The 23,541-nt window shown below is 40.6% G+C and overlaps 2 protein-coding genes across 4 annotated transcripts in view; both read right to left on the reverse strand.

Annotated features, from left to right (window-relative positions):
* The window catches only part of hmcn2 (hemicentin 2), a 49,252-nt gene extending 44,378 nt beyond the window's left edge, over positions 1-4,874 (reverse strand). Inside the window, exons 1-3 of the mRNA XM_034872264.1 lie at positions 4,288-4,874; positions 2,250-2,320; positions 1,487-1,645 (exon numbers count right to left, since the gene is read on the reverse strand). Of these exons, the coding sequence (XP_034728155.1) occupies positions 1,487-1,645; positions 2,250-2,320; positions 4,288-4,546 (489 nt within the window). The 5' untranslated portion in view covers positions 4,547-4,874. The remainder of the gene's footprint in view (positions 1-1,486; positions 1,646-2,249; positions 2,321-4,287) is intronic.
* Positions 4,875-5,709: 835 nt separating this feature from the next.
* Positions 5,710-22,819, reverse strand: ncs1b (neuronal calcium sensor 1b). Of its 3 annotated transcripts, XR_004656678.1 has the most exons (11): positions 22,557-22,819; positions 21,802-21,922; positions 20,664-20,806; positions 16,362-16,386; positions 11,601-11,739; positions 9,693-9,771; positions 8,642-8,730; positions 8,488-8,565; positions 7,773-7,880; positions 7,203-7,304; positions 5,710-7,170 (listed from the first exon to the last, which is right to left on the reverse strand). XR_004656678.1 is itself a non-coding variant. In XM_034872106.1 (10 exons), the coding sequence occupies exons 3-9, from the start codon at positions 20,725-20,727 to the stop codon at positions 7,782-7,784; spliced, it is 573 nt and encodes a 190-aa protein (XP_034727997.1). In that variant the 5' UTR covers positions 20,728-20,806; positions 21,802-21,922; positions 22,557-22,819; the 3' UTR covers positions 5,710-7,304; positions 7,773-7,781. The 3 variants fall into 3 exon arrangements, 2 of the variants coding, with proteins under 2 accessions (XP_034727997.1, XP_034727998.1); XM_034872106.1 differs by having other exon boundaries at positions 5,710-7,304; XM_034872107.1 differs by lacking the exon at positions 22,557-22,819 and adding an exon at positions 22,509-22,546 and having other exon boundaries at positions 5,710-7,304.
* Between the last annotated feature and the right edge of the window lie 722 nt (positions 22,820-23,541).

Raw genomic sequence — 23,541 nt, forward strand, 5'->3', positions numbered from 1 at the left:
GGGGAGTTAAGAGGATTACTACTGTTCAGTGTTTGCTTTCTACAGACTAGCTTTCAGCTGGCTCCAAAGTGACGCTAATGCTCATTGTCATGCTTCATGTAGAGGATGAGACTAGAGTGACTTTAAAGAGACTTTTCCTTGCTCAGCTGAGCGTCGAGGAACTTCATTGGAATGTCTTTCACAGCATGCCACTCTATTTCCTTTTGTTACAGCGTGTGATAAATGCAAATATACTCAAACCTCTGTGGGCCAGGACTTGCATTTAACTCCTTACATAAAACCATGTTCCTGCTGACCAGTGGTGGGAGAGGTTTTCAGATCCTTTACTTAAGTAAAAGTACTTATACCGCATTGTAAAAACACTCTGTTACAAGTCAAAGTCCTGCATTGAAAATATTACTTACTTACTTAGTAATTAAGTAAAAGTACGTAAGTATCATCAGGAAATATACTTAAAGTATTAAAAGTTAAGTACTCAATGCAAAAAAAAACCCTCATATTTTAGAAACTGGGCATGATCAAAACAGTTCTGTCAATCAACAAGTGTTTAATCGGCTATACATTTCAGCTGGACTTGTCGGCCTGTATATTGTGGGGTAGTTTCATTTACAATCAAACATTGTATTTTATAAACTATGTGTGTTTTGTGTGCACAAATCTTAATTGGTAAAGTAACCAGTAACCAAAGCTGTCAGATTAATGTAGTGGAGTAAAAAGTACAATATTTCTCTCTGAAATGTATCAGACTAGAAGTAGAAAGTAGAACGAAAATTAAAGACTTAAGTAAAGTACAAGTACATTAGATTTGTACTTAAGTACTTATTTACATTCCACCACTGAACATCACCTAAACAGCATTTAGGACAATAAGCAAGACCAATTCATGTTTGCATACATGTTTTTTGTACTATTTTGATATCATATAGCAAGGAGGAATCTAACTGTTAAATGCCCACATTGGACTGATGCTGTAAACTGTATCTAGCCCTGATCTGTGAGACCCTAGTCTCAAATTGCGAGATCTTCCTCCACAGCGCTGCAAAAGAAGGTCTGGTTAGTCCACACAGCATTCCGGGATGGGAGAAAAACGTGCTCTGGTTTATTGGTATTGCTTTAAACCAATCACAATCGTCTTAGGCGGTGCTAAATTCAGTACGGAGCAAAAAAACCTCTGCAAAATAGCCTGGGGAAGGAACTTGTTTTGGTGGGACATGTTTACTTTCAAAGGTTGTTTTAGTTGTGCAACAAAAAACTCAGATTGGACAGATAGTCAAGCTAGCTGTCTGGATTTAACCTGAGGAGCAGTTAATAAATCCACCGGAGTTTAAAATGGCAACACAAAGATAGCTAAAGGTAACAGACATCTGGCAACAACAAAAGTCATCCGGCAGAATTTCCAGCGCCACCTGAACAATCTTGGGAGTGGGACGTCATGGCTATAGACTAGTGAGACCCTTACAACCCTGCCCACTTTCCAGGACTGTACCTGTGATTGGCGGAGCTGCACCAGCTGCAGAACGTCTCTCTTCAGGCGGTAGTCTTTGGCTCTGGCGTCAGTGAACACATAGATGAAGGATCCAGGCAGGGAAACCTCTAAGGCTTTCTTTATGGCTCCTATGCTCATCTCGGGGCAGTCGCCCCCACCCTGGGTGACAGATTCACACATGATCAAATATTCCTGGAAAAAATAGACTCTATATATGTTTTTATAAACTGCATTCATGCCGATTTTATACTCAAACAACCATATCATATAAAATAGATCAGCCTTTGGGACACAGGTGACGGCAAATAATAAATAGAAACATTTAAAACACAATACTCTTAAATTCAACACTACTAGTAACTTTTGAAAGAAGAAATTCAATTTAAAAGAAAGACAATGAGCCTTTTAGAAATCAAATATTTTCAAATGCAAAAGAAAACATACCATTGCCTAATTCATTATACTCAGGGGTTTTACCGCTAGTCTTACTTGGTCTGGTGTTACCAGTGGCTTATTGTTGCTCATGGTTAGAAACATATTGCTATGAAACGGATACTGCTGACTTTATGATTCTTCTAAACTGCATTATTAAACCATCATCACATTGTTGTCGCTTGTGGCCTCAGTGGCTGCTGTTTGCTAAAAGTTACATAGGATCGCTTCAAATTGTGGCTTTCTGCTCAGCTATAGCTCAGATTAGTGCGGAACAACAAAGTGGTTCCAGGTCACATTGATTAATCATTGTGTGTGTTCTGGTTCCCACCTGGACAAACAGCTCTTGCAGATCCTGCTGGAACTTCTTTGGGTCGGTGGTGATGGACACAGGGCCGATATCTGTGAGGGGGGGAAATGTATATCGGAGACTTTTATATAAGGAGAATCAGTGGCAAAATCAAATCAGGTCAGCTTAAAAAGAAATGTTCTGGTTAGTATACCATAGTGTAGGCCCATGTCTTAAAATATTCATCCCAATCAAATGGACCTAAGGGCTTAGGTCTAACATGTCTGGGTTTCTCAGAACAAAGGAGTTAGTTGTTCCTTCTCTGCAGTTCTGCCTCAGTTAAGAGAGGAAAAGCATCTACGGCGTCAATATCCCAAAAAAGCCACACAGTCTCATTTATCAGGACCATAGAGATGCCCCGTAGGTTTTTGGGCAAGACAGCAATTTCAATCATGCACACCACATAGCACAAGAGTGGCGAGAGAGGTTTTTGCACTGACAGAATTAAAAAATGTTCAGGTTTGGTTTCACACAAATGGCTACAATCGGACCAAAGTTTGGAAGATGATATTCATTTTTTGCAGCTGGAGTCAGCATTTCCTAGACCGAGACTAGCTCCAGCAGCGGCAGCAGCAAACTCTGGTATAATGGATAAGAACCTATCAGGGCCTGAGACTAAGTCTGCATGCTCTAATATGATTAATACACAGGGGATGCATTGTTTTAGCTATAGAACACTCTATGGGGCGCCATTTCTAAGGTGGCTCACGCTGAAAATAACAGCAACATTTTATCACAGTTAGCTTCTAACAATGTTTAAAAACTGGTATCAGTTTTTGAGGGTCACTTTTTTGCACATTTACAACAATATTTGTCAACTTAGATATATTTAAAATAGTTGAATCAAAATATTAAATGTTAAACCTAAATGTCAAATGTAAATGCTAAATCTAAATCTTAAATCTAAATATTAAACCTAAATCTAAATTTAAATGCTAAATCCAAATGTTAAATCTAAATCCATTAAATTTAAAAACGTCAAATATTGTTGTAAATGTGCAAAAAAGTGACCCTCAAAAATTCATACCAGTTGTTTTAAACATCGTTTGAAGCTAAATGTGACAACATGTTGCTGTTGTTTTCAGCATACTCCATACACTGCTTACTATAACAAGCCGTTTTTTTTTACAATTATGACAGAGAATACGCTTACCAGGTTAGGGTGGAGCTATGATTTCTGTCTGTGCTTGTTATTCCTAACTGTCAAACACCATTTGAAGTATCTCTGTAACAGTGCTTGCAACAGTGGAGGCTTTCAAGTCCCTTGTCTGCTCATGAGTGACTGTAAAAAACTGACAGCACTGTCACGCCTCTTGTCAGACACTGCAGCTTCTTTGCAATCTTTAAGGTTTGCAAGGTCCCCAAGGGCAGAGCACATTGAACACAGACAAAATGTGTGGTGTTAGTGCAGTCCTGAGCCCCCCACCCCCCCTGACTGGCTAAAGTGGGGACTACTAGGGTTTTCCGGAGGCATGGATGGAGGAGAGGGAGGAGTAGGTGGGGTAATTACACACAAGCAGACAGCATATGCTTCTCATCAGTGCCCAAACACCCTCCCCCATTAGAGCACTCTTATTTTCAAGCAGCTTTCCCGTATACGACAGATGCTTGTATCAGTTTGAGTTTAATGTGCTGCTCCGTGTCCAAGTGGACTCTTGAAACAGCTATGGGCTCCGACACGTGCAACAGGTTCTGACATGTGTTGCAGTTTGCTGTGATTTTTTCAAGTTAAACTATATGCATGACAACTACAGGCAAATATGAAATCAGGGGCAAAGTAACCCACATGCTGATTTTGTAAAAATGCAAGCAATAGAGCTACAGGCTGCCGTGTTGCCTGAACCTGGCAAGACAATCTGACAATGTTAAATTATTTGTTAATGGTGCTGTGAATCTTAGTTGTATTATATAAACATATAGGCCCTGACCTAACATATTAAGACTCAAGATTAACACTCACAACAATAGTGCTTATTGTGTTACTGGATATTTTAACAACAATGTTTTGCCAAAAATGTACCTGGATCATGGAAGGGAACCAGGACAAAGTTTTTGATAGCTCTGGTCCTCCGGTTGAGGGTCTTCTCCAGGATCCGTGAGGCGCCCTCTATCACCTGTTTTAGATCGTCGTACATGGAGCCAGTAACATCGAACACAAAGGCCAGGGTCGAGGCGCTGTCACCGGAGCCATCATCCTCCTCAGCCCGCGGGACTGCCAAGAGCCTGTGCGCACCGATCCAGAGCGCCAAGACTAGGCACCTCAATAAGACACCGGGCATTTTTTTTTTTTTTTTTTTAGATGTACTGCATCTGTCTGCTGGAATGAGGCGAATCACATACAAATTTAGAAGTTGAGGAAAGTTTTTCAATAGTTTCGATTTCAAAGCAATTCAAAGTCTGGGACTGCTTCTAATCGGTAGAAAATACATCTGAACCAATAGAGCTCAGCAGAGACACAGAATCCAGAGTAAAATACTTCCACAGGAGTACATCCGTGCGTAAAGTTTGGAGGAGCGTGCGGACTGGCTCTGTGTTGGAGAGCCCCTGTAGAGCTGGTGCTCTGACGCTTCAAACGGGGGCGGAGATGGGTATTAAAAGGTTTTTGTGTGTGTGTGTGCCTCGACCCCACTGTGACTTCCAGGCTTTAACCACTATCCAACATTCCCCCTTTCGATCTAATTTTCTCCATAATAGAGGCAGGGCCCCAAGAGACGCTCTTTTTAACAGCTTTGCACATTACCAGAGGAGTCTGGAGTCTGGAGCCTGAATTTTGGACATGCCGAGAACATTGTCTCAGTAACAGCCTCGTTTGTATAAATAGCCATCGTTTATATTCAGCTGACACCAATCTAATTTTATACATAGCCCACCCTGAGAAATCTCCCCTTGGCATATGAATGGGGTGGAATAGCTCGAAGTGCCACACAGAAATGTCACTTTCCTTATTTTTTTTAACTGTGTAGTGTAGCTGATCTAGAAAGGAACATGTTATGGATTATCAAATAATATTCATGGGCACCTGACGTCTAGCTATAGCACATCTCAGATCAGACCTCACAGAGGAAGCCAGCCCTGATCTTATGAATGTAAATAATTTAATGTCTTCTTCCAAAGTAAGTTGTATGTAGAATATTTTTTTAGATAAGCAGATTGTTCACTTCAAAAACAACTTCCATTATTGCTGCATTAAGTTACAGAAGCTACACTTAAAAACATATAAAACATATTAAATACAAAGTGAATCCCAAAAATATACCCAAAGGACAGAAGGTCAAAAGCTCTGGACCATCCTGTCCTCTGCCTTCTCTATGGTATTACTTCAGTCTGTTCTTGATGAGAAGAAAACAGAAAGCAGGTCTGAGCAGGCCCAGTGAGCACACAAACCCAGCAGCTTCTACACAAAAGCCACTGAGCCTCATTAACGCACCAATCAAAGCCAAGACACAGTTTTATGGAGTTCATTGTTCAGTATACAACCAACCAGTGCAGAATTACACCACAAAGCGAGTCAGCAGGTAGGATCTTTACATTTCTTTTAAATTTTGAAGACAATGAAATTGGTTGTGTGAAGTCTGTCGGGGGTGGATTATTGTCTTGAGACATGATTCATTAGGGATCATAAGGAAAGTTGAACATTTTCCAAATACAGGTTTAAGCAACACTTACACATTAAATCATAACAGCTCCTACAAATAATCACCTGTATATAAAAAAAATCCAACACAATTCTATTAATTTCCAATACAAAGACTAAGCACGCAGTGATAGATAATCTTGCCACTTAAATGCATTTTATTCTTTGCTCTTATACTCTTATAACAGGTAAATGGCATTTATCATTTAGTAAATTATCATTTGCATAAGGCATAACATTAGTGAAGCTGATAAAACATCTTAATGCTGTAACTAAAACAATCCAAGAATGAAAAAAGGCATCATCACATGCTCTGGCCTCACACAGGATAAAAACAAAGTGGACAATTGCAAGCACAAAGCACGCAAAAAGCTTTACAACCAGAATTAATGTCTGTTTGTGCCTCTCAATGACCAGGGCTTTGTGTGCGCTGAGGGTGGAGTACGATGCTCTCAAAAGAAATAATGAGCCTCAGTTCAGATGGAAGCTGTGAGAATTTGCTGTGTTGCTTGGTCATGTCGTTCAGGGCGTCGCTGTGTAACACCGCAGACACTAGGCGCAAGTGTTAACGGGGAAGTGAAAGCACAATAGGATGTGAAGAGTGCAAACATAGTAAAATAAATAATCCATAGTAAAATCCCAGCTCCTTCCAACGCTCCTCTTCAAATAAAAACCCTGTTCTCTCAGGAAAAGGAAACCTCAGAATGTGAGAGAAAAAACAATCTCACAATAATGAAAAATACAGTGCAATACATTTTAACACTGTGATAAAAAATAAAAACTTCATTCCATACTTATGAGGAAATTCCCATGAACGCAGTAGAGCAGAAAATAAATTACCCTTCTATTTACATTATACAATGTAGACTCTACTGCCCTGTCACTGTAAGTCAGTGTTGACCTTATCAGTAAGTAGCACATTTATCCAGAATCTCCCGGGTTTTGAGTCTCTTCGCGTGGTGGTGAAGCAGCAGCCCAGTTCATCTGAGCAATTCACGGGCAGTCCCTGGTTTACAGTATGTGAACAAGATGCACACTAACATCTCAGGGGAAACTGAGTTCCTCAGACTGTCCATGGGGATACCACAACGGTGCGTTCGCAGAAATGCTCGTACACAATCCACAACACTCAATGGGTTTACGCGGAGCCACTTAGGTGTAAAAGCACAGATTAATGACTGAGGGTTTTGATGATATGTTTGACTTTTCCGTCACATCAGAGGATATATTTGTTTTACAATCCAAACTAGAAATGTAGACGAACAGCTTCTTGACACGAATGCCGTATATGGCTGCGCAACAAAGTTTTCAGTCCACTTCTAGGTGAGCGAGATAAATGTGGTTCCTTCCCGTTGCAGGTATGATGGTGCTGGATCGGTGTGTGGATGCTGTGTTGGATCCATCTAAGAAGTTTGTAAGAATGGTCACCATTGAATTGACAGACAATTAAGTGGTTTGATGAAACATGAGTGTGTTCAGGGCATGCAAGATAAATGGCAAAACAAATCTACTGCATTACTAAAATATGTCTTTGCAAGCTCACTTCGCAGTTGACAAAACGCTGAGCGGGATGTCAGCAACAATTGGCAGCGGCTGGTGCATTACATTAGGCAGTGAGAGCAGAGCGCTGTCTCGCTCTTCACTCAGCCCTGCAAGACTATTTGATTGCCAGCAAACAAGTGGGCCATTTGAATAATTCATAGGCACAAACGGCGAGCAGAAAGTGTCTTCTACACTTTCAGCCCACGGACTGATTTTGTTATCTTTTTATTATTTCCTCGTATTTATCTTGGAGTCGAAGCATGTGCTGGAATTGAAGATCAGCCAAGCAAAGGAGTATTCAGGTACGAGCTCATTAACACACCACTCACCTTACATTCCTACACAAGTCCATCATAGAGAGACAATGCCTGAACAATAGAAGGGTCTGCCTTTGAACCCTCCTGAAACTCCTGCAGAGTCAGCTTCCCGTCTGCATTCTGGGAAAGGAACAGGAGACAAAATGAAACTGCTGCTTTGACACAAAGTAACCAGCAGGGGGCAAAACAAGCTCTTAAGCTAAATCATGTAATCCCTGTTCTATGCTGTTGGACTGATCTTTGGTTCAGTGCCCATGGATGGAGGCCACTCTCTGCCAATAAATATCACTAAGTGCTGCTGTGCTGTTCAGCTAGTTTCATGGGCTGATGTTGGCAGCAGAGGGCTGGCAAACACACCCATGAAGGCTGCGTCTCATCTTTCACTAAAGCCGAGTAGACTCTTGGGGCCGAGGGAGTGTGTATTAGCACCATGGGCTAGCGGTGCAGGAGACTAAATATGATGTTTATAGACTGCCGGCGGTGTTAGTGACGCTGTGATGGACACAGCTAACCGCTCCAAATGTATCAGTGTCCATGTCAAAGCCCTGAGGGTGGCAACAAAGGCAGATTCAGTCCTCTTAAAGGTAAAGTAATAATCATTACTGCACTTGTTTCAGAGTTAGGCACCGTTTAATGTTAAACTGTAGAAAACATCAAATGGTAAAGCAACTATCACCATCTCTATCACACCAGTGTTTTGACATCTTTTCCATATTTAAAAACTAACCTTGTCCATCATTGAAAAAATACGTTCCACCCGCTTTTCTGGTGTATTTTCTTCTTCTGGCAGCTCCACAGTGTTCCCCTACAATATTAAATCATTCAATTTTTACCATTTCAAACTATTCAGATGTATACTTCTGATGTCTGGTAAAACTTACCACCATCTGATAAATGGCATCTACGATGTTCAACATCTCATCTCGGGTGATGTAGCCATCGTTATCCAGGTCATATAGTTTAAAAGCCCCTGTGTAGAGAAAAATGTTAATCTATTTCAGTAGGAAAGCCCATACTGAGATCAAAAGGCTACTGTGACTTCAAAATGTAAAACAAAAGCTTAGATTTAACTATAAATTTGAATGGATTAAAAAGCACGCAGTGTTTCATGTCTGTGGAAGTGGTGAAAACTGAGTACAGACAGGCAGCAGCCTTTCATGTCTGCTTCCCAGTTCAAAAGGCAACAGTAGTGACTGTGCATATGAATAAAGCTCACACTTGGTTTCAGGTTTAACAACTATGGTTACAGATAAGGTTTCAGGTTTTCTAGGGTGTTTTATTTTCCATAAAGGTTGTCAACATATTGGGTTATGACCCATAGGTTGCGTGCCTGCTGTCCTGTTAATAATCTCCCTGTTGCTGTTCTCTAAGACAGTTGTTCCAACCTTTTTGGTCTGAGGTGCCCCACAGCTCTGTCAGATGAATTCACGTACCCAGTCATCAATTCCTAATGTATGTTCCAAATGTATTACACCTATAAATACAGATGAATATGATTTAAAAGTGTTTTTTCATAAAATTGTGAAAAAAACTGTCAATTAACTGTCAATGTTACGGTTGGTTTAGTCAGCGACCATACTAATACTAGCCTAGACTAGTATCAAGACTATTATCCACTGAAATTACTTTGAGCTAACTATTATAACTGTTATCACTTTTAGCTACCTGTTTAAACTTGCTATCTAGTTTTCACACACTCTTACATTACTGCAACATGTAGTGTTCAGGTGTTGACTTAATCTTAATATGTGGATATATTCTTTGAATCAAATCCTAATTTAGTTTTTCATTATTTTTATTAGTTATGCTACTCTCCAATCTTTCCATGCAGATCAGTCCTCTTTCATATTCAACGTATTGCAGTCAATCCTAAAACATGTTCTTTAAATGTAAAAAAAAAAAAAACAGGGGGAGGAGATTGCATCTGTTTACATCTCAACTTCTCATCAAGAGTTCCCCGGGAAGTCACTGACAAGGCCTGGATGAACTCAGAGAACTCGATGCGTCCATCCTGCAGTGACAAAAGGGAGAGAGAGAATGGGAGAGAGGAAATGGCCCAGAGAGAAGATGAGCATCTTGCTGTAGCTGTTCTTCCATGACGTCATTGCTGTATTCTGGTGAAAAACGGGACCAGACGTTTACTCCAGGTCTGCTGCTATTTTTGCCCTGCACCTGGCTCTCTCCTGAGGCAGAAATATGTCACCTCTGGTCAATAGCAAGATGGATGCGACTGGGTCATGGTCTAAAAGTTACAGTACACAAACTACCGCGGCACATTTTCCTAACAATTCCGCATCATGAATGGGCATGGCAGATAATTCGGTCCGACAAGGTGGAAAATATTCTGACACTTATTTCCTCTGAGCTTTGTTTGAATTGCGAGCTCTGAAGTTCACAACATTTCCAATTACCCTCCCAAAATTGTGGCCCTCAGCATTCTTTTTCGTCTGTGAGGCCACACTCTGCAGGCAAGACAAACGTATACTGACATGGATAATGATCAAATATAAAATTGAAAACTCAAAGTGCCTCACATGCTGCTAATTCAGACAAACTTATCAAGCTAAACCTCCTCAAGCAACTGCATGAGACTCATATTAAACGCTTAAAAAGGCTGCATAAAAGACATTCTATTTACACATCCAAAAGCTCTCGACAACAAACAAAGCATCTAAACCAACGCCCTGGACGTAGTTATTTAGGATTATTATAACATTAGGATTGTTGGTGTGTGTGGTGCTACCACAGCTGCCTACCTGCAACTGCTATGAGTTCTGCCACAGATTTGCTTTAAGAATATAGACAAGTGCTTGTATGAACTTTTATCTCTACCAGACATCTGACCAGCCAGACAATGCTGAAGTCATGCATTGCTGATAGCATAAGTAATAAAATACTGTTAAGATCAATGCATTCTCTAACTACAGGGAGGTTCCTAACACTAGTGAATGTCACAGATAAACATCAGATGGAGGGGTTGTCTGATCTTTCTGACACAAAGCCTCTTAACTGAGTCAATAAACCTCCAGGGGCTCACCAATGGCCCAGGAGCTTGTCATCTACAGTTTATCCTCCTAAACCCAACCGGACCTATCTGCAGCTGCGGTGAGGTGGATCACTCCAGAAAAATGTTGCCCACATAACAGAGACATCAGTTCTGTTCCAAAACAAAAACATGCATTTACACCTTTTGAAAAATAAATTGGCAAAAACTATTGGAAAGGGATTTCTGGCACATAACAAAGGGTTACGAATATGTCTTACTACTAATGCAATGACTCATCTTTTTTATATATAGGAGAGAATCATCTGTGCTGTTATAATACTGGCAATGTTGGAACAGAGTGATTTCAAAAGACACAGGTAGTGTTTTGATGTATTACACAGAACACAAATGGGGCAATCATTCCACACTGGGTACAATAAACATGTCCTTATACTGTTCGTTATTTTGATTACACTTTAGTCAAGAATTTCAATACAATACAGCTTTCGTTCAAAGGTGATAAATTGCACTTTCCTGTATACAAACCTGATGGCCTACAGCGCTCTCTTTCATTAAAAAAAAAGCAAAATGGACTCTGGAATAATAAGAGCAGCAAAATGAAAAGGATTTCTAAACCATGTTGCCCTTTTGTTCTGTGCAACCTCTGGCTGAAAGGACCTTTAGATTAGCTCTACACTGAGACGCTGTCACTTTGAACTTTATTAAATGTTCTTATTAAGCAGAAACCCCGGACAAACAACCACTGTAACTATTTCTCTGTCCTAACAAAAGGTAGGTGAATATTTCTCCGGCCTCATGATAGGACAGTAAAACATATGAAATTGGGTACAAACCTTGTTTTCATCAAATACATTGAAGACAAAGGAGGCGAACTTTGTGGGATCTCCAAAAGGAAAGAACTGCTTGTATATCTTCTGAAAGCCCACAGCATCCAGCTGCCCACTTGGGCAATCTTTAATGAAGCCTTTGTACCTGGAACATGAAGCACAGATGTTTAAAGAGTTCTAATACCATGTATAATGGCAACAATGATGACAGATCACCTCCTCACCCTGCAGCACGCATTATGGATTCAGCCTGAAAGCGTGTGCTAGATCAAAAAGGTAAAGTGCAGAGCTATTTGTCTCATTCACAGATAAGACAATTGGCCTAATCCAATAGCAGGCCCAGAGTAGTTAAGTCTAATCAAATTACTTTCTAGTCTTCTTTTGATAATATGCGTGGCTGATAGCTAAGTCTGAAAGCTTCCTCTTGCCTCTGGAAATGACATATCTAGAGAGCGACTTAACATCTCTTTTAGCCTAAATATAGAAGCATCTCATAAGCAATTTCAAGCGCAGTCGCTCAAAAAGCCAGTCAGCTTCCTTGTATGTCTTCATAAAAGGGACACAGCAGCCTCAAAGTCTAACTAGACTGTAGCAGGTCAAGGAGTGAGGGAGAGATTGTTAGCCATTACAAAAATAAATGCTAGATGAATAGGAGGAGGAGGAAATAGCAGGAAGATAACACTCGTTATAAAAAGTATTACAAAAAGCTTTTGCTCTCAATCAACAGCAAAAATTACGCACATGGGAGTGCTGCAGGCTCGTCTCTGATTCAGAATAAGGCCGGGCTGTAATTACGGCCAGAGAGAGAGAGAGAGAGAGAGAGATAGAATGTTCTGATGAAGAAGACCAGGACAGGTCTTTTCCACTCGCACATAGGCTCCTCACTCCTCTTAAACTCGGTACATTTAATCTGCCTTGGAGATAATGAAGCCAGCTCCATATAGTCAAAGATAGGTTGAAAGATGTTTTGAGGACCAGCTGAAAAAAAAATCTTCAGCAAGGCGAGAAGAGAGCAGATCCATGTAATTCTCAAATTAGATATATCTGGAGATGTGCAGAAAAAAATTAAAGCCTAGCTTACTATGATGCATTACACAATCTACTAGGTATTTAAAATGCATGGCACACAATGCATATCAATATCCAAAGCTGACCCATTTCCCCTGAATTCTTCAGTCATTTTTAATGTGTGACTTTGAAATATTATAGCCGGCAACCAACATAGTAGGGGAATGGTACTGTAACACACTGTACAGCATAGTGTCTGTACTGTTTATACAGTTAGTATATGTGTTTTAGTATAGTGCATTCAGTATATTGTTTGCTGCAAAAACTGAAAAGTTTACAGTATATACAGTATGAAGTATTTGTTGTAAAGAGACCTATTCTTTTCTTCTTTAGACTTTTAGGAGGTTTACGAGAAATGGCAATATTGCTCTTACTAAATCATTTCAAGTACATCAAAAATCAGCCATTTTTTGGTTTATTGCAGGATAAATAAAACTAAATTGGTTTTCCAATACATCTTCTTATCACAGATAAATTGGTATCAGAGTATATGTTTGCTGATAAGTAACAAGAACAGTTCAGTGCAGAAATGTGTTTTTGATTGGTGTTGTTTACATAAATAAAGGTCAAAAAAACCTTTTGTGTCTCCTGCACCACATTGACAGAAGGATACATTAATATATACAAATTAATTAACACCACAGTACTTATGAGGTGAAATAGGTCTTCACTTTAAACCATGCCTGACTAAATAAAAGGCACTCCTCTGATTTTGCACATTAAGTTCAGTTTACTTGTTATGAGTTTTAGTCCCTGGGAAAACATATCTTTTGTGCCTCTGAAGCAGCTTTCCAAAGTCTGAAAAAATAACCCTGATGATGTCATCATCAGTCTGCTGCTTCGATTTTGTCCGTTTTTTGTATCTGTATTTTAGGAGTCACTCAAATTTATGGAACAATACTAAATCACAAGACTTCCTCTTAAATATGAGATTTATTTTCTGTGACCAGTTTTTTGCAATTTTAAAGAGCTGACTTATTGCATGCAAAAATGATAGAGCAGTGAATGGAGTGAGTACTCCATCATTTTAGCATTCCACTTGTACAACACAGTCAGTTTTTTATCAAAAGTGATGCATGACAACCAGAGAAAATATTTTTTATTACACACATTCTTTCTCCTTCTCAAAACCCTGCACGTGCATTACCCAAATGCTAACACTAAGTGTGTTATTTAACCAATGACCAGATTTAAACTGTTCTGATCAAAACTATTTGCTCAAAATATGTCTTTAAGTGAAGAAAAACTCAAATTATATTTTTTATTTTTCACTCTCTTTGTCCATATGAGTATTGGTTGGGCTCCAGTTAAAACCTTCAACATGCACTTTGAGTTTTTATTTATATATTTTTTATTATAATCATATTAATTTGCTTTACTAGGCACTCAGTATACATGTAAGGCTGACTGACTACCACATTTAACATACTACCAGTAGAGTTACATAAGCAGACAACACATCTACAGTACATGGAGTACAGTACAGTACAGTAAAGTACGTGCAGCACAGAGGTACTGTACCAGTGTTGACATGTTTGCCCAGTGTCAGCTATTCCTCAGAGTCATAATCAGAATCACATTAATTTGCCAAGAACACGTTGTGTCCAAGAAATCTGACTTGGTGACACTGGTGCTAAGACACATACACATTCAGACTGTACTTGAAAGAGTGTAATAGTGCAACTACGTACTGTACTTGCAGGAACATAGCATACGTGACATTGTGCATCTCCCACAGTAGGGGGGCCAGCATGAAGATTAAGAATTTATTACTGGCACTGGCTCCTACTCCTTGGCATCTACCAGGGTGGTTTGCTGAAGAGTTGCACAGGACGTCTGTCTAGCTGGCAAGAACATCACTGCGTTATGGCATTTTGTTACTGATTTCAGGTGAGCCTCAAGCCTACCAATGATGTTCCATTAGAGAAGATTTAGGAAGGGGGACAAATTTAATGCACAACATAGGCATTTATCTAACCTCACTAATTCTTCTATGTCTGTGCCTGTGCTCTAATTACACGCCATCTGGCATTTCCATTGGTAAAATTCCCGCTCATCCCTCACACTCAGCCGTGTTGATTGCTGATGATCTTCAAGTGAGGACTAATCCAAACTTTTCTGTGAAAGACAGAGAGTGATGGTGAGCTAGCTGGGGGCTGGAGGTTTAAGAAGGGTGGAGGTTTTCCGCCCCAGTGCATTCAGAGAGCCCCGGAGACGGCCACCTTGGAGGCTATTGAACTGCCAATGCCCAGTGATATCTAATGCTGCTGCTGCTGCATGGCTGTGTATTTTCCCGGGCTCCTCCCCCCAGTAAACCTCCTAACAGGGGACATGAAGAGCAACTAGCTCCTGACACAAAGCGCTTTTCATGCATGCAGAATCAAGTTGTGAAATGCAAAACCAAAGCATGAGAACTGAAGTGTAAACATGGGAAGGTGATCAGTTTATTACAGTGCTCCCTCTTCAGATATACAGTAAGGCTGTTGTTTCTTTGGAAAAGAAGAACAGAGAATACTCTGTTTTTCTTTTCCAAAGAAACAATAAACCAAGAGCAGCAGTATGCAACAGACCAAAGTGATGACTACGCTCATGCCTGAATCATCTCTGTACATGAAGATGCATTGTCTCCTGTTTGTGTGCCAGCGGCTGTCAAATTATGCCTTCAGAAAAAATCTTACCACAGTTTCTGTGACTTATCTTGTTTCATTCTGATATATGTAAATAGATGATGGAACATTGTCAGTGCAGGCTGGGATCAGAAAAAGGCGAGACCTCTGCAAAGGGATGCCGGAGTAGGTCAACCTGAATCGTAAGTACAGACTCTGACAGGGAGGATTACTAATAGGCAAACTTGTGGAGGCTCTGTGGCCATGTAGTGATTAAGTGCCTGGATGTTAAACAACCTCATGCCCCCGCAATTCTTCTGTTATCAGACATCCCGTTTGCAAATAGACTTAAAAAAGGTTGTTGAGGAATGTATCATGCAAATGTTTGTATCTGTATTATGAGCCTTCAGAGTCATTCAGTCTCAGTAAGGCTTCAAAGTCATTCTATTTTCAGAACTCATCTGCCTTCAGGGTAGAAGTGAGGGAGATGGCTTTGAATCAACTATCAAACCAAATGTAAAGGCACTATTCATGGACTCAAGAAACCTGAAGAATCCTGGGCAAAATACATATCAAAGTGGATTTTGGAAGAGTCCTGTGAGTTTTGCCAGTAAAAACACAATTGTGATTGTGATAACTTTGCATCAGGAATGGAAATATCTCATTAAAAATGAACGTGTACGGCTGGTAAGAGACCATTCATTAACTAGTCATTTTTCAGAAACAAATAACTTTTGGATAACTAGCTCCCTAAAGATATGGACTATAATTTCTAAATTTCTGTCCGAACCCGGCCCGGCCCGTCGGGCTCAGGTCAGGTATCCATGCTTTAGCTCACATGCACTAACATGCATGCGCTGCCCGACTGGCTATCAAATCAAAGAACAGAGAAGCTTGAATAACACACACAGAGGTAGTGTGAGTTTATTTTTGGCTCAGGACGCCATTACTCTATTATATCTTTACATAGAAAATAGAAGTTTACTGCTATATTAATTTCTGAATATTGAGTACACCCCCTTTAAAAGAAAAACTAATACAAAAATATATACACACACACACAATAAAAATAAAGATGAATGCATACACTTACCACTGCTGCACCTCTTTCTCTGTAACTGTAAGAGAAATAAAGAGAGACATATTAGCTTTGAGGAAAACGTTGGCTGTCCTAGAAAAAAAGTAGCGTGCTGTTAGATACAACAGAGGAGCCAAGTACTGTAGTAGCATCATTAATCATCTTGGCCCAATCCTTTCACATCTGACTTTACCAAAACTATTCAACAGTGTCAACGTGCAAGTTTGAAAAAATAGCCATGTTTAGTTGAGTGTAGAATTTGTCGATTCTAGCCAACTATATGAATAATATTTAAAATGAATAATAGTTTTTGCAAGGACAAGTGGCAGTAAATCCCAGGGAGCCACAAAAAGACAAACAAGGTTGAGGGAATGAAGGTCGGTCACAGATTAAAACGAGAATTCCGGTCGATTCCAACACGTAGCTCTGTTGTTTCTGTTTATTTCAAGTGTTGTCAGTAGAGAGAAAAACGAAAACAATCAGTGCTGTCAACACCGTGTTAACCTCCTGCTAGCGTTAGCACCCAACGGGCTTAAAAAGGGAACGTTTTAAAATTCCTTTTAGCCTCTAAACTTCATTAAAAGTGTCTACCCATGTGAAGTGATTCCTTCCCAGTGAACAGTGAATCTCACTGCTGTAGATGTTAAAGAAATGCATAAAAGTTGTGCTAATTCAGTTGTGTTTAGTTCTGGCGTTGAGACGGCAGTTAGAGTGCTTAGGGACCGTCTACAAACTACAATACTGAAAAGAGATACAAACATATTTTCAAAAATATGCATATGCTTATTTTTTTAAAGTAAGTGCTGTAGTACAACTTATAAATTCAAATTGAGGTTAGTTTGGAGACACTACCTTTTTTAATCATTAAACTGATAGCCTACATATTTTGTTTTCTTTTTTCTGTGTTGTAGTTTGTAGACTGTCCCTAAGCACTTTAACTGCCGTCTCAACACTAGAACTAAACAAAACTGAATTAGCACTGCTTACGTGCATTTCTGTCACAACTACAGCTGTCTGATTCACTGTGTTCACTCGGTAGGAATTACTTCACATGGGTAGGCACTTTTAATGACATTTTGAACATGTTAATAGGCTAAAAACACGTTCTAAACTTGCCCTGTTTTGTGCTAACTTTAGCAGGAGGATAACACAATGTAAGTAGCACCGATTGTTTTTGTTTTTCTCTCTTCTGACAGCACTAAAAATTTACAAGCAACAGAGCTACGTATTGGAATTGACCGGAATTCACCTTTAAGAAAAAGAACAGTTCAGGAGGCAGGATGTGTTGTCATGCCCACGCAAACAAAATTAGCTGCCAGCATCTAATCAACAAATCCCTACAGGCTTCCCCTTGTCTCTTGACTTTCTCTCAAATAACCCCAGCGATTTTCAGCCTCTCGGGACCCTAGGGCTGGTAATGAAAACGAGGACTGTAAATCAATAGCGTTGGTTTAACCAGGTGGTCCTTTGAGATAGGCATTCTGAATTCATGCCACTGCAAGTCTGGGGACACATGCCGTCTACTCCTGGGGCAAAGAAATGGCCTTATAAACATAGCAAAACACTAGATAGTTAATTGGTAATGTCTTCTTCTGTAATGTTTAACCTTGAACAACTCATAGTCATAGTTACTGCAAAAGTACAAAAACAGGGAAACAAAGGGAGTTTCATGCCTAGACATAAACCTGTCCCAAATAAGATACTTTGGGGAAAATACGTTATCAAATTATCAAACACCCTTTATTGCAGGAGACTATTCAGGAAATAAAACATATATTAATGGAAAACATATTCCACACTTTAACATGACATGACAATGTGCATTCCATAGTGTGACTAATGCAGCGCTGTAGCAGAATCACATGGAGGCTATTGATAAGAAGGCCAGGCCAGGTGGCCTTCGGCAGCGTATATCTTGGCCTCAATTTCTTCTGCTCAGCATTTCATCGAGAAACTCAAGTCAGTCAGAGGAAATGGGCAATACTGTGATCAGCCCATTGCAGGAGAGTGCGGGGCCTACTCAGCTGGTTGGCCCTGCAGGGTCTGCTAGAACACATCCAGCTTGATCTGTCACTGTGGGCCTCTTCTTGGCTTTGACAACTTACAAAATCATCATGACAAAACATGGGCCTAGCCTACTTCCTGCAGACATTTTAACAGGACCGCAGGCATTTCTATGTGATGCCAGAGCAGTCATTTGGAAAAGCATTTTTGGTTTCGAATTACGATCTCTTGAAGAACAGGTGAGGCTGTCCACAGTTTTCACTAAGAACAGGACAAACACTGGCTAGCCAGAGCCTTGGTACAGTTTAATGTGGTCTTTGGCCAGAAGGTGTTTTATTTAAAGGTCCCAAGGCATGACAATTTCACTTTATGAGGTGTTTTAACATTCATATGAGTTTCCCTAGCCTCCCAATGGTCCCCCAGTTGCTAGAAATGGCGATAGGTGTGAACCGAGCCCTAGGTATCCTGCTCTGCCTTTGAGAAAATGAAAGCTCAGATGGGCCAAACAGGAATCTTCCCTATATGTCGTCATTAGGGGAAAGGTTACCTCCCCTTTCTCTGCTTTGCCCGCTTAGACAATTTGGCCCACCCATGAAAAAGAGAGAGACATCGTGGCTTGCAAACAAGCTAAGCATAGGAGTTGGTCAAGGCCACTCCCCCACCCTCCACCTTGCCCCCCTCTCTCCTCCTCAATAGCATTTAAAGCTACAGACACAGAAATGGAACGCCCTAAGGAAAGCTCATTGTGGGACTGGCTCTAGTGGCTGTATTTCTGCAGCAAGGCTGAATTTTGGGAAAGAGACTTCAGATACATTATTAGGGAACCACTAAGGCTTATATAAAAGCATCCAAAAAGCAGCATGTGATAGGACCGTTAAAGCATAAGGTCATAATAATTGTCTAATGTATATTTTTAAACCTACAACAAAGCTGAAGACAGATATGTAACTAAACAGGCCTTAATTCTGGTCTGGCCTTGTTAGTTGCCTGACAACACAGAGGGCATAAAAAAACACCCTACCACTGAAAGAACAAAAATGACACATAGGCACAGGGAAATTCACTAAGTCCCCAATCTGTCAAGAAGCAAAGCATAGACCAAAATGGCAGACAGAGCTTCTCATGGGAGTGCAAGAAAAAGAGGCAACAACAGCATGAAGGAAAGCAGAAATAAGTCTCAAGTCAGGCAACAACAGAGAACGGGAGAATGATCACGCTGGGAGAGAAAGCTTGGTGCCCCTCTCAGCGATGCTAACCAGATAAGATCCTAATTATACTATTCCATTCCCAGCTCAAAGAGGGCAATTAGGGGATAAAGCGAAGGAGACAGGGCGAAAAGGGTAAGAGAGAGTGAGAGAGAGCGAGAGAAAGAGAGAAGAGGACAGCAGCAAGCAGCCCAGCCCAGCACGAAGCCCAATCTTCCTCCACAGCAATTTTCTGCCACCACAACAGCCTTCCATGGTTTTGCTGTGGAGAGACTCACCATACAAATAACATTGTCATTAAGCAGCCAAAGGATGTCAACTCCCACCCACACCTGCACACTGTACTGCGCAAATAAGAACTCTGTACTCCAAAAATAACATGCAAATGGCTAATATAGTGTCTTCAGAGCAGACATGGCTGTGGTAATTATAAATGTGATCTCTGCTCATATTTGATTGAAAAATGTGGCGAGGGGGGGAGGGGGAGAAATTAGTGCTAACAAAGTGGGAAAAGCAAATGCTGTCAATTTGCAATGCATAGTCTACAGGACCAACACAAATCCATTCAAACTCTGTTCATATTATATACCCATCTATCTCTATCCATCTCTGTCTCAGTATACATCTACATCTACATCTACAGAATCTACGGAGGTTCCATGATGTGCATCAAACCACGTCCTCATCTCTAAAACCCCCAGCTCGATACAAACTCAGCATCTCCATATTTAAAAGTCCCTTCAGTGGGATTTAAACATACTAATCGCTACTTGTGTGGGACGTTCACTAATCGCAATTTGCTACACAACATTTAAATGTAAATTTTATTCTCAGCTGACGTTTAGTTGTAGACCGGTTTTGTCAATAATGAGATACAGGTGTAGAATTGCATTATTTCTTACTGTAGCATGCAGGGCTATGTACTGTACAGCCTGTACGGATCCCAGTGGCTGGAAAATATCATTATTAATGTTTCCTATTCCTATCACATGCTGTGCAGTCTTATCACCTTTGGCCAGAATATTTCTTTTTGTCTCATGTAGGCTAGCTGAAAAGAGTTTGTGTACCTAAAACACAAGCACAAAGAAAAAGACATGAAGATACTCACAGTAGGTTTTCCTTGTTAACTCCTCCACCACCTCTGGCTTGAGCTTGCTGTTTGATTTACCCATGATCTTCAGCTCTCCTCCACACCTCCAAATCCACTTTGGCACGCAGCACCTGTTACTACCTCCTCTCCAGGCTACACCTCTGCCAAAAACATACACAAACGGGTGCCAGTTTAGGTGCAATGATGCCAGAGAAAGATGGGAAACACTCTTTTGTTTTATTTTGAAGAAAAGAAAGAAAACTCCCATTTAAGCTAAGTGAATATATTGTTCTGTGTATTTCACTCTAGCTGCGGTCATGATCTGCTCAGTCATCAGCCCTGATGCTCCAGACAGGCGAGCCAAACCCCAGGGGCCCTGTAAAGAAGGGCCAGCAGGTTGTTGAGTCTATATGACAGCTCTCGAGTGCCTATATGTTTGCCTCATTTCTTCATAGCAGTCCGTGGGCGAAGAGTGGCATTTGAATGCGTTGCTACCTTAGACCTTGGATACAAGAGTCACTCAGTGGTTGGGTTAAGCACGTTCAATCCCTGTTCCACTAATTCTCTGTTCTTCTCACTCCTCCCCCCTTCTCTATTTCCACTGCTTATGCTCTGGGTTAGTTGGGTTAGTTCTGTAGAAAAGATTCCTCCCTCTTGACAGCTTAGATAAAGAGGTGTGTAAACTAAAACACAATGAACAGAGGTTGACTGCCATGCACCCCACTGCACTTTATACTCACTCGAAAAGAGTTATACAGACATAACAGTTTAAGAAAAGGTAAAAGGTTTCAGTAATAATTCATGGAAAGCAAAAAAATAGGCAAGGTCTCAACATACATACATATAGTTCTAGATGCCAGCTGAAAAGAGATGTGGTCCTGCTCTTAAAATAAGTGTGCGAGCAGTCTAAAAAGCTTAGACAGAGGCGGATTTGAAGAGTGACAGTTTTCTTTTCTTCTCCATTCTGACTCATAATTCTCCCTCCTTCCTGGCCTCATGACAGCATGGTGATTTCCTCCTCTCTGTCACAGTAGACAGGAGAACAGGCATAATGGAATTTCTGTGTAACACGGGCCTAGCGTTGGCATGCACTGATGCCTAACCACAGCAGCTGTCTAAGCCACATAAAAAACTACTGTATGCACTAAGTAGGCACCTTCACTGCAAACATCTGCTCTCTCTGTCCATGGCCATTGATGTCCTTCTAAGGGATGCCATGCTGGTAATCACCATCTTGTGTTCGCTCAAGCCTTCTGGTCCTGGGTGTTACTCAGACACTGTGGAAATAAACAGGCAGACAGCCGTTACAAAAGGAATGCATTTGCTGTGTTTTAGTTGAAATGGACAGTGTTGTCACCAAGAACCAGAGATGCATTAGCACTCGACTGAAAAAACACTCAAAACAGACAATGACCATTCTAGTGTCTGCCAAAGCTAGCTACTGAATAAAGCCCACAGGCAAGGCACAGTGACAGCGTGGAGCAAGAGTAGTGTTGGCAAAGTGCATAGGCTATGTAAACTGCTTTAATATATATATATATATATATATAAAAATAGCATATTTTAAATTAATGTAGCTTAAAGTCCGAGGAATGATCGATTCCATTAAATTCATAACAAATAAATGGCTGAATCAATTCATGTGAAAGAGAGCTCCCATATGCATTTTGGTTGACAGCAGTAAACATAAAGTCGCAGCAGCAGCAGGTGGGACGTTGCCTGGCAGTACCATAGCAACACACAGTTTGTGGCTACAGTACAACAGCTACAGTGCGGGAAGCTTGCTAGTCATTCTACTCGCAACACTCGGTACCCACGCTGTTCTTTGTAGCGAGTTGCCTAAAACACACACACAAAAATGACCTTGCAATGATAAAAAGCGTATCCCTGTAAAATTATTTCGTTGTTTACCTGAGCTACAGAAGCGGGAAGTGGCCGACCAGTCAGTCCCACAGCGGAGAGAGCCACCGTCCAACGTTTTCTTCCTCCACCGAGTTCCGGAGCGACTCGCTGCTGCGCGGATGGCGGTCCGTGCTGCTCTGTGATGCCGCCGTCAAGGAGTGACGTTGCTGCTGGTAACTCAGCCCAGTGCCAAAGAGTCACTGACGTCGCAGTGTATTGGTCATACAGGGACTCTTTGTATGCTTTTTAGGAGCCTTACACGTGTCATTTCATACATAGTTACGGGTTAACCCACTTTTTGAAGCACATTCCTATTTTCAGGACAGAGTTTGGCACTTTTTTGCTCACAAGTGTGCCCAACTAATATGGTAAGCTTATGTCCAGGAATGCTGTAGGTTACATAAATATTTGGAATAACATAGCTCAGTTTTGTTTTTCATTACGTTATGATTGAAGGGACTTTACCTTTTTATCAGCTATAGCCTGCTCACTGCACCAGTGTTTGTAATTATGCGATCCGCTTAAATTAGCTACGTAATAAAGGCTACGCCATCACTTTACAATTATGTGAAGGGCTATATGGATGAGGGCATAATGTCATCTCAGACAATTGCTATCCTTATATTGAGCTTAGGTATGTCTGCTGGTTGACTTTACATGTATAGTTGGATCTATATTAATTAGTTAGCATTATTGTAAAATGATGTAGGCTATGATATGATTTTTTTGGCCATATTTATAGCTTAAATACAGCTATTTAAGGGATCCTGTGGCAATTTATCATTAAGCTGAGGGACTCACAAGAGATAAGAGAATAAACAGGCATGGTCAATATTGATGCAGCAGAGACCTAGATACCCTGAGTGGTAGTCCTTAGTAAGGGGCAAGCTCCAAAAATCTTCATTTCCCATAATACAACTCAATATAGGCGCTCAGGTGTTTTAAACACCACATAGGTTACAAGGTCTTTAACAATTAACCCTGATGACGTCAT

Source organism: Etheostoma cragini, chromosome 5 (assembly GCF_013103735.1).
Source record: "Etheostoma cragini isolate CJK2018 chromosome 5, CSU_Ecrag_1.0, whole genome shotgun sequence".
Lineage (NCBI taxonomy): Eukaryota > Metazoa > Chordata > Actinopteri > Perciformes > Percidae > Etheostoma > Etheostoma cragini.